The sequence below is a fragment of the Thamnophis elegans genome, chromosome 2 (genome assembly GCF_009769535.1).
Source record: "Thamnophis elegans isolate rThaEle1 chromosome 2, rThaEle1.pri, whole genome shotgun sequence".
NCBI lineage: Eukaryota > Metazoa > Chordata > Lepidosauria > Squamata > Colubridae > Thamnophis > Thamnophis elegans.
This window is the reverse complement of record NC_045542.1, coordinates 621,213-632,910: the sequence shown is the minus strand read 5'-3', so window position 1 is coordinate 632,910 and position 11,698 is coordinate 621,213. Positions and strand designations below refer to the sequence as shown.

The 11,698-nt window shown below is 45.6% G+C and overlaps 1 protein-coding gene across 1 annotated transcript; it reads left to right on the top strand.

The window, feature by feature from the left end:
• The first annotated feature begins 4,530 nt into the window (after positions 1 to 4,530).
• On the top strand, positions 4,531 to 7,049 carry CDKN2D (cyclin dependent kinase inhibitor 2D). Its single transcript, XM_032212425.1, has 3 exons — positions 4,531 to 4,893; positions 5,189 to 5,349; positions 5,985 to 7,049. Exons 2-3 carry the CDS (start codon positions 5,203 to 5,205, stop codon positions 6,342 to 6,344), a joined length of 507 nt encoding a protein of 168 aa, XP_032068316.1. The 5' UTR covers positions 4,531 to 4,893; positions 5,189 to 5,202; the 3' UTR covers positions 6,345 to 7,049.
• Positions 7,050 to 11,698: the final 4,649 nt, after the last annotated feature.

The following is an 11,698-nucleotide window of genomic DNA, read 5'->3' as shown; positions in this document are numbered from 1 at the left end:
CCTTTTTGTTTCCAACAGATCAGTTTTGCATTTTACTTTTACTCCAGTGTTTGAACCCTTGGATTGAGGTTAGAGATATAGATATGAAATTTTGGGGGAACATGGACAAAACCGGGGCAGCTAGTAGAGCTCTCAAGAGTCCTGCAGGATAGGAGTGATATCTAAATATTAACAAACTAATCAAGAATTATTTGCCTGACCTTATCAAGGCAAAATGTGTAAGCTCTGGAAGTTGCTTCCTAGACAATGCTTTGTTTACCCTATTCTCCTTCAAAGAACGATAAACAAAAACTAGGAACGTTGTAGGCAGTTCTATATGCAAGCAAAAAGAGAGAGAAATGCTTTGTGTTCTGTATGTTGGCATTTGTCAATTATTTTATTTCTCTTCTCCCAACAACCTTCTTCTAACTTCTTCCTTCCTTGATTGGGATTTTGTAATTTCAAATGCAATAGTTGGAACTGCAGGATAAGCAGATAATGATATTATGATGGTTCTCATCCTTTTATTATTTCCTTTGTCATTTGACTATCCATTACCTACAAATGAATGTCTATGTATGCAGATGCATGTAGTATGTAATTTCTCTTTTACAGAATGATAGCATTAGAAAGAACTTAAGAATCCAATCTATAGCTCAGTACAAGATTCATTAAACCATCCCTGGGAGATGATGTTGAAAGCCTCCAGTGAAGGGGAAGAAATTGCTCCAGGCAGTAATTCATTCTACCACTTAGCAGTTCTTGCTGTCAAGTTCTTCCTAACATCTGATCGGTATCGACATCCTTACATTAGTTCTAATCCTGCCCTTTGGAGCAAATCTAAACCCTCCACAGTGTGGCAGCCCTCGGATATTTGAAAACTTGCTCCCTTTCAACCTTCTTCCAACTGTTACTCATAGGATTTGCTTCCCAGGCCTTTCATCACAGGTGGTATTCATCCTCTTTGCACCAGTTCACCCGAACCGGTGGGGGAAATTTGGCGGTAGAAAGAAATCTACCGCCAAATTGGTAGGTAGAAATCCCAAAACATTTCCTACCTTTTCCTGTGGGCATAGCTTGGGGGGGGGGGAGGTTCATGTGACTGAGTGGGTGTGGCAGAGGTGGGTTCCTACCATTTCACACCTATTCGGTAGAACGGGTTCGTGAAATCTACCGAACCGGTTAGAAGAGGTTCCACCAGTGGACCCGGAAAGCAGGCCACACCTACAGAAGAGCTTCCAAAAGTTTTTGGAAACCCACCACTGGTCCTTGGATAGGATTATTCTACACTATCATGCTCATATTTATAAAACTCAGTGCCTCTGTGAAAGGTAAGGATGACTACTGTGTTTGTGGTGCAGTCAGAACATTGCGTGTGTTGAAGTTGTTTTAACGCAAACCAAAGATGCCTTTTAAAAAACAAGTTCCCATCCTATTCTTATGCATGCCAGGGCTGTGTGGGAGGTAATTTAAGGTGGTTCTGACAAGTGTCGTCGGCATCTTCATATCCGGTCACATGGGCGGAAAGCCACTCCCTTCCAGTCACATGGGCGGCAAGCCACTCCCACAAAGGAGGCCACACCCACAGAGTAGGTTTGAACAATTTTTCAAACCCACCACTGGGGAGGGTGTGAGTGACATCAAGTTGGCCACACCCACTCAGTCACATGGCCCCTATCTAGCCACGCCCACCGAACCAGTAGCGAAAATTTTTGAAACCTACCACTGCCTTTCGTCATCATGGTAGCCTTCTTTGTCCTTGCTCTAGTTTATTAATATCTTACAAGTTACAAGCTTAACTTTTGTTTAATGTTAAAGCCTACAATAAAAGATTTTCCAAAAAAGGATTTGTTACTCTACAATCTAAGAAATATAGTAACTGCAGTTGTTTTATAAAGCAAAACCGAATACTTGCTTCGTGGCTCTGCCTTTTTATTAACCAATTGAGATACTAATTACAGGCTAATAGTTAGTACTCCGACTGAAGAGGTTTGTTTTGAGCGTTAACATTAAAAGGAGGTCCCAATTTTTTATTCAAATAGCAGCTCATTCCAGGTATTTTTAATTTAAGTACGTTGTTGCTGCTGCTGTTATTCTTGAACAAGTATTGTAGAATATCTCTATCAATCAATTAGTAAAATTGGACTTACCTTATGTAAACTGTCCAGATACCAATCTATTCTTCAGTTTGGAAATGATATTATTGACTAGGTTCTCTCTCCATACCTTGAATTAGTGGATCCCTCTGATCCTTTGTCTCTCATTTGTGCTAGGAGTCATCAGTTCTTTCCATGGATCAGCCTGAAGTTTCCACTGATGGACCTTTTGTTCAAAGCCCCGATTCTCTTGATTTTCTGCATTTGACCCCTTCCCTAAGGGCCGCCCTCTGGGGGACCAGTAGGAGTGTGGGAATCATAACTTTTTCTTCTTTCCTATTGTTGGGAGGAAAATCCATATGATTCAGTTCCAAGGTGGGAGAAAGATGCTGGGAATAAAATGGAGACTGGAGGCTGATTAGAATGGAGGTCCATTTATTGAAGAACAGAACCACCGGGCTTGTGGTTTTGGGTCAGCTGAACAATTAGCTAGATGATTGCCAGGATTTTATACAGGCCCTGAAATGCTGCTGGTGTGTGTGTGTGTGTGTGTGTGTGTGTGTAATGAAGGGGCTTGTGTTCTGAAAGGATGTTGGGCAATTCTTTTTGTGCCCAATGGCTTTTGTCCTGTAATGGATCTTGGGTGAGGGGCTGATGTACTAATCCTACCATTCTGCTTTTGTTAGCTGTCGAACTTTGCTGCAAGGAGTTTTGAAATATCCTGTCTTGAATGGATTTCTGCCTGCTGCGTTTGCTTTGCTTGTGAATAGAGCCATCTAGATCAGGGCTGTCAAACTCCAGGATCTGGCTCATGGGGTACTTAGATCTGGCCTGCAGGGCCACTCTGGAACCAGCAAAGGTCCGGCTCCCGAGCTTCATTTTCATTGGCAAAGGGTTGCAGGAGGCCCTCACAGGAAAAAATGGAGCTCAGGAGCCCGCTTCCATTGGCAGAGCCCTCAGGCCCCCACAGGTGCCCCCACCATGGGTGATGTCAAGCTAGCCACGCCCACCTTGGCCCCCAGGAGTCAAACACGACCCTGATGTGGCCCTCAATGAAATTGAGTTTGATGCCCTGATCTAGATAGCTGGTTCCTCTTTCAGGAAGCTCTTTATCTCCTTAAGTGCTGGCATCTGCTGTGGGCTATTAAGAAAGACTGGGGACTGCTTTCTGCCTCTAAAAATATGTCTCCGTTTCTCCTTTAGGGAAATATTGTATTCTACGTTTTTTAATATTTCCCCAAATATTTCATTATTGGGGGGGAGGGGCTCCCTCATTGGGTTAAAAGAGGAAATTAGTACTTTTGCTAATTTCTCTTCTAAAGAAGTGTCCCCTATTCTAATGACCAACAGTGAACTTGAAATGTTTTTTTAAAATGAAAATCCAGCCTTTACCAGCCCACTGGCGAATTTGTAAAAATGTAAACAAAGCACAAGTGTATTTCAACCGTCTGCCATGTGAAGATCTCTTTCAAAGGAGAAAGAAGCCCAGGATGAAAGGATGCAGAGGGCAGGGACCAGCAATAGGAGAGGATCTCAGATGGCCAGTTACAGCAGAGATATTCGCCTAGAATGAAATGGGGAGCTTTGCTAGAAGTGACAGCATTCCCTGGGCTGGTGAAAACCAGATTGGCAATTTTTACTGGAGAAAACACAGGCAAAGGCTGCCTTCGCAGTGAAGGGCGGGGGAGGGGGAGGGCCCATTATGAAAAATCAAGGATAGGTGCGAATTCTGAGGTCAGTTAGAATTGCTCATCAAAAGAGAGCATAAAACCTGAAGATTGGAAGCAGGACTTGCTGTGGCTCTTCCAAAGCCTTCCTATGGACGGAGAGATCAACCACCGTGTGATGATGGAGCGTATATATAGAAAACCTGACTGGGCTTTCTTAAAAAACACCTGTTCAGAAGCCACCTGTGAGGCTGATCCCAACTAGATCAAACGCAGGTGGTTCCCTTTGCCCAGAAGCAATTACCCCTCTTGCCTAAAAGGGAGGCGGGTTTTACGAGGGAAGCCTGGTGGGGCGTAGAGGGGAGCCCTGATTTCCCAACCCAACAGGGCCGGGATTGGCTGCTGGCTTCCACGGGCAGAGAGCCGTTCCTCCCGCCCCGTCCCCCCCCCCCGGGTCGCGACCTCTGCCTCGCCCGGCCCGCCTGGGGCCGAGGAGAGGTGAGAGACGGAGACCGCTTCTTCCCGCCCGAAATGCTGTTTGAATCGGAGAGACCCGCCTAGCAGTCCGCCACTGGTGGACCAATCAAAAGGCGAGGCTCTCCGGCTCCCTGCCCGGAGCTGGCTCGTGATTGGCCAGACCGGGCGAGGGCGGTGAAATGGGGGAGTCAGGCAGGTTACAATGTATCCAAATTAATCGCGCAGAGTGGAATCCAGCCACAAACAGCGGCCGTCACGAGGGGGCGGGGCCGGGGGAGGGAGGGGGGGGAGGGCGCCCCTCTGCCGGCGGCGCTGCGGGGGCTCGATTAGCGGGGCGGGCGGGCAGGATCCGTGCCGACTCCTCGCTTGGACGGGCGGGTGGGCGGCGCTGCCCGCCAGGCGCTCTTCGGCGGCTCTTCTTCCCCGCGCAGCGCAGCCTGGAGGAGGCAGCCGACCGTCAGACGCCTCCCTGGCTCGGCTCTCGAGCAGCTTCTGCCTGGCTCTGCCTGCTCAGGACGCGGCGGCTGCTGTGAGCCGGGCCGGCTCCTCCTCGGGGGCGGCGGCGGCGGCGAGGCCGGTCCCGTAGCCGGGCAGGCAACGCGGAACAAGGCGCCGGTTCCTGCTCTGCCGGGCGGGCGCTTGGAGAAGAGGCGCCCTCCCTCCCGGCAGTGGAAGTAAGCGCCCTGGAGCGAGCGGGATTCCCGCCCGAGGGAAGGCCGCCGCCGCCGCCGGGGAGACGGGGGAAACTCCCTGCCGGCCTGCTGTCAAACGTCAAGGATGAGCTGCGGTGCGGAGCATCCATGGCCGCACATAAGGCTTTCCCCGCATCCCGGGAATAGCGGCCGCTTCCACGCAGGACGGGCGGGGAGAGCAGCTCCCGTGGCAGAAGGAAAGGGCTTGTGGCGGCGCCAGGAGCCTCTTCTGCCGGCTGTCACTTCGTTCACCGGCGCCCGTTCTTTTTCTCCGCAGGGGCCTGTGCGGGCATGCAGCCGGGAAATGCCGAGATCCGGGCTGGAGACCGGCTAACCGGAGCTGCTGCCCGGGGCGATATCGCTGAAGTCCGGCACCTTCTGCATCTGGAGCTGGTGCATCCCGACTCCCATAACCGCTTTGGCAAGACGGCGCTGCAGGTAAGTCGGGCATCGCCTGGTCCCCGGAGCCCACAGGGAGAACCGCATCACCCGGAGGCTCTCGGGGGCTCTGATTTTGCAGTTTTCACTCCAATTGGTCTGATGGGCCCCCCTGTTTCAAGGACATTTCCCTCAACCAACCCTTGATTCTAGACTGCACTGCCCAATAATTAAGGCCACGGGATCCTCCCCACATTTTTATAGTTTTATAATCTATTCAATCTTCTCTACCTTTGCATGAAATCTCATCCAGCATGTAAACCATCACTGTGTTTTAAATAAATAGTAGACAGGCATAGGCCCAACAGGCTGGCCCTATTTCCTGTTGGGTTCAAACCAAATAGGGTCACCTAAAGGGCATTGGGGGGGGGAGCCTGTTTACAGCTATTTTGGAGCAAAGAGATGCACCCTCCTTGTATAATTACAGGAAGATCTGCCTGGGCTCTTCAGCCAATCAGCTTCACTGCTCTACAGTTATTTGTTTATGTCTCACTACAGTATGTTGTACAAGCACAGCCTTCCTTATTACTTCCCACAGTCAGTAAATGGGGTTAGGGCTTCCCTGCTCACCTGAGAGGAGGTGAGGAGGCTGTCAGTATCCCTTGCTTCATCCTCTTCCATCCATCTTCCCACAGGTGATGATGTTTGGCAACATCTTTGTGGCTGAAGAACTGCTGAAGCAAGGGGCCAACCCTAACGTCCGAGATGGGTCTGGCACAACGCCTGCCCATGATGCTGCCCGCACTGGCTTTCTTGACACCTTGAAAGTCTTGGTGGAGCACGGTGCAGATGTCAATGTCCCGGATGCTTCTGGCTCACTGCCCATCCATGTTGCTATTCGAGAAGGCCGCACAGATGTGGTTTGCTTCCTGGCACCTCAATCCCAGCTGCAGCAGAAGGACTCCAAGGGGCAAACACCACTGGAGCTAGCGGAGCATCTCGGGCTGTCACACATCCGGTGCATCCTTGAGCAACACCTCTCTGTCCCAGCTTAATTTCAGAAAGAGCCCCCTGGCCTGGGCCAAGCTAACTTTCCCCTCCTGCCTACTAGGCCCTTATTCCCCAAGACTCTCCCCCCCCAGAGCTCTGGAACAAAGATAGTTCTTCTGCCCTACCTCAAAATGTGTGTTGAATTATTTGTTTCTATTTATACATATTATATGAGTTCTCTTCTGTACTTCTGATTTCCAGCTTTTTCCAAATGTGCCAGTCCCTTGGGAATCACATTGCACTGCAGCATTTCTGCTTGACCTTCTCCAATTACTATCCTCTTGCATTTCGTCTCTTGAAATGGTCCCCAAAATTAGAAAAAAGCATTTTGGATACCATTCAGGCTCAACAGATTTGGGTCTTTTTGACATTTGCTACTACATTGGGGCCTCCTTCCATTACCACCTACCCCAGCAGTCTTGTGATGCTTGGTGTGTTTTCCTTTCAGGGATATAATTCTGCCTCCTCCTAAGGATCTAGCAATTCTCTGATGCCTTCCACTAGGTTCCTAACAAGGATGACAGTGACCACCACACTGAAGCACCAGCCGTAAATATTAAATGGTGGTTGGCAGAAAACTAGCCTTGAATGGAAAACATGACTAGGATTTTTTTCTTCTTGGTGGACAAGATATTCGTTCCCATTTCTCTGCCAAATATAGGTCCAGAACTCCACAAGGTCTTATTGTATAGGAGTCTAACTCTTATTTTTTTTAAAAAAAGTTTTCATCCATTTTGTGATCTTCCTAGTTTCTTTCTCAAGAGATCTTATGATTCCTGAGCCATTAGTAGCATTAGAGCATTAGTAGTAGCTCTTGGCATTTTGGTGGTTGGCCATGCCTTTTACACACTTCTAAAGTGTGCTGAATCTTTTATCTTTGGCTGAAGTTTAAGGCTTGTTTTGAAGGCTTGTTCCCTGTAATGAATTTGTGGATCCAAGCAATGTATATAGTAGGTTTTAAAGGAGGCAAAATGTATTCTATTTATTGTGATTTGCAAGGGTGCATTTTATGGAATGACTAATTTAATTATTAAAAACATTTAATCTATTTGTGATTTACTGACATTTGATCTTGGGAAACACTCTAAGGGCTCTAAGGTGAAATTTTCCTTTTTGCTTCCAAGGGGCTCATTCCTGGCCATTATGGGTATCTTTCTGAGTCCCCCCTAATAAAAGTTTTACCCCAAAAGCCTGTAGGGGTAAAAGTGTGAGTCCCTGCTCTTGCCCGACCCTCTGTAAATGGAAGGTGGCTATTTCATATCACAGTCCTGGAAGCCTTACCAACTTTGAAGATCTGTATGCTCTGATGCTTCTTACTATCAGCACCATTAAGAATGCTATGAAATCAGAATCCTTTCTACATAGGATTCTCAAGAACAGACATGTCAAACTCGAGGCGCATGGGCCAGATCCAGCTGTGATGTGGATTTGGTCCATGGGGCCACTCTGGAGACACCCAGCCCAGCTGGGCGCTCCCCCTGAGTGTGTGCACAGAAGGTGGAGAATGCGTGGAGGCTGCTGTCCCCTATGAAAAGGAAGCGCTCGCACGCCGCAGGGCCAATGGGCGAGGCTAGGCTTTACGCACTGATCTTCAACAACTTCATGGCGGCCACCCAGCCATGCCCACCTAGTCGCGGTGACCCGGCTGTGACCACCCAGCCATGTCTATCCAACCACACCCACCTGGTCGCTGTGAGTCACCATAGTTTTACATGCAACTGGGCCCATTGAGGGCAACCATAATGCTGATGTGACCCCCAATAAAATTGAGTCTTATACTCAAGAACACACTTCTAAAGTTTTGAATCGTCTTCTATAATTAAGACCCTTCTAATGGTATTTCCTAGTGCAATATTACAAGCATTTCTCCTATGAACAAAATTTAGTGTCCATGAGTTGTAACAGCAGGAACCTTAATAGATGTTTGAACCCATCCAGGATCCTGGGCTTACATTTATGGGATTTTAAAAACTTAATAGCTTTCTGAGGAGGAGGATTTGGCCTTTCCAAATGGGGTTTACAGCTCAAGAGAGACTTGAAGCAAGTAAGCTCTTAAGTAGTAATCCCTGTTTTATTTTTACTCCTATAAGGACATAAATTAGAATAGCTTCAAGTGAGGTCAGATGGAACAAACAAGTTTCTCCCTTTTAGGCTGAGCCTTGAAGGATATTAGAAATCCTTCTAGGCCAGTCAATGAGAACCAGTTTGTTTAAATGGTTAAAGGCACCAGATTAGAAGCTAAAAGACCTGTGAATTCTTATCCTGCCTTAGGATAAGCCTTATGGAACTGGCGGATACAGAGTCAGTCACTTTCAGCCCTGAGAAGAAAAGGGTAAATCACTTCTGCAAACGTTGTTAAGATCTCTGCAGGGACTTTTCCATGTAAACACCAGGAGTCAAGACTGACCCAAAGGCACTTTTTAAAAAGGATGATTGAAAATACCTGCTCAAAGGGAAAAAAGGGTAAACATATTTTTGTTATTCTTTAAAAATACATGAATTTTTCCAGCCAGCTCTGTTAATAGTACATTAACAATAATTTAAGTTTGTTTCCCTCAATTCTCTTGGCTCATTTCAATTTGAGCACAGACAACATTTCATTCATCAAATGAGACTAGGTTGACCGTAGCGGCCAGGCTTTTCAGAACTGTAGTTCAGCAGTATTTAGATAGCCATAGGCTGCCCCACCCTTAGCTTGGAACATCTGGTAGGTAAATTTATAACTTCAGAGGTCAGGCAATTTTGTCAGAAATACATTGTCCCAGCCCTGAAAAAATAGTTTGTTATTGCACTTTATATTCCTTGAATATGTGCAGCAATACAAAATCAAACTGGTGCTACAATTTACTGTTTTGGATAACTAATATCTGAACAGGTCCTCACAGTAGAAGTAAAATTAATACTGTTGAAATTGCTCTGACAAGGTAAGCTGGATTCAGACTGCGAAATGTACCAGATAAAATCAAGATTTTTGTAACTTGTCTCTAGGATGAAAAGAGAAGTGAAAGTTGCACTGGGTATCACCCAATTCAAAAACTGCTTTCTCTAGTAAGGGTATTCTAGTTCAGGAGTCCCCAATCCCCGGTCCATGGACCAGCACCGGTCCGCTGCTTGCCACAAACTGGTCCACGTGAACAGGGAAAGCCCGAGGAGCATATGAAACCCCCTCCAGTCCGCGGAAGAACCTCTCTCCATGGAACCGGTCCCTGGTGCCCAAAAGGTTGGGGGCCCCTGTTCTCTGCCCAATACATGCATTGTAAGCCTTGTTGAATCCTTAGCAAATCTAGAGGGAGCTGTTCCCATAGTTTCAATACCACTTTTTGAAGATTGCTACTGTATAACCTATGAAAATCATAACTCAGATGCTTGTTGATGTTTCATTGGGAGGAGGAGGCTACTTTTTCAATCTCTGTTGAGATGGTACTAGGTTTGTGTTTCTAATGCAGCCCTCACAGTGACACCAAAATAGCACAGCAGGATTATTTGATGCTGGACAGAAACTATGAAAGGACTGAAAGAGTTGAACTTTATTGCCTAGCGTAATGTCCCAGCTGCTTCAGGCCTTCAGGGATTCAGAAAAGGAAGGAAGCTAAACATGTCTGCCTGCTTGTCAAGGGACGGCTGGGTGCAGTTACAGATGTGAGCACAGAAGAGAGAGAACGTTTTTTAAAAATGAAACCTTAAAACAGCTGAGCTTGTTTTGCAGCTTGTTTTGAATCCTTGCCAAATGCCTAGCATCTACCAGGAAACCACGAACAGCTGAGAGTTGAGAACATCAAAACATCTCAATTGTAAGAAACAAGTCACTTCTTTCCTAATGGATGTACAGTACGCTTTGTTTCTTAAAGAAAAGCAATGTTCATAAAATATGTTTACTACATGTAAATTACTTGTGGTTTATTTAATTTAATATTATGGGTTCACACAATACACTAAACTTTAAACAAAACCATGGATTGCTTTTGGTACCTGGTAAGATAAAAAAATAGTTGACTAGCATTTTTACTTAGCATGAATCCACGGAGATTGGTTATAATTTAGTAAATCATGTTAATCATGTTAATTTACCAGGAATTGGCATGTATGAATACAGCAATTCAATTAGGATTACTTATTACTGATTATTAACTAGGAGGAGTAGTTGTAATTTTCCAAATGACGGATTTCAATTCATTGTTCTACCTTACCAAGTCTACTTTGTCAAATGCCTTACTAAAATCTAAATAAACTATGTCCATAGCATTTCCCTTAACCACTAATTTAGTCATTTTGTCAAGGAAGGCAAGAATGTTTGTCTGGCATGATTTATGACAAACCCTTGCCGGCTTCTAGTAATTTAGTTTGCTTTTAGGTGCTCACAAAGGTGTCGATTAACTTTTTTAGGATCTTCCCAGGTATTGATGTCTGGCTAATTGGTCTGTAGTTTCCTGGATCCACTTCTTTTTTGTAGATTGGAACATCAACTCATTTCTAGTCCTCTGGTAGTTCCCTGATGTTCCAGCTTTGAAATATTTTGTTCAGTGGTTCTGAGATCCTGTCTGTCAATTCCTTCAGAACCCTGTGACGTAATCCATTTGGTCCTGGCAATTTTAACTCATCTAGAGCGGACAGATGTTCTCTTACGTTTTCCTGCCTGTCTCGACTCGTGGTCCTGTTTTGTCACCTATGACATTGCTTTTGATAGGTTGGATTATTTTTTTTCCTTTTGCATAAAGACAGATGCAAATAATGAATTAAGCAGTTCCACTTTCTCCCTGCCACCCACCACCTCATTTCTGCCTTTTTAGTTTATTGAAGTCAGTTTATGAGAAGGGCTGCCAATAAATTCGATTTATAAACAAATAGGCTATCAGACGTACAAAACTTTATCCTTGCGTGCATCTGCGTATGCATTCAGAAACGTACAGAAAAAAATAGGTAATTTAAATACAGATGAAATGAAAAACAAAATTCTTTTTACATTTTATAATCATACATCACTATCTCTAAAATAGTGCTTGATATGTTCAGTCCGGCAGAAGCTCTTAAATAATACTAATACTAATACTAATACTAATACTAATACTAATACTAATACTAATACTAATAATAATAATAATAATAATAATAATAATAATAATAATGCTTTCATGTTTTTAACATCCCGTTTTGGAATCCTGCCTCGTTCGGAGAAGAGTTACGCTAAGGACGTTCGCCCCACCTATTCTCTATTAACACCGGGCAGGTTCTGCGTAGTCTAATTGGCCCCGCCTCCAACGCCCTCACTCCAGGGGAACAATTGGCTGATTGGTAGCTTCCCAGCGACTGGGAGACCGTCCAAGTACTTCCGCTGGTGAGCCCAACCCTTTCCGTGCTGAGC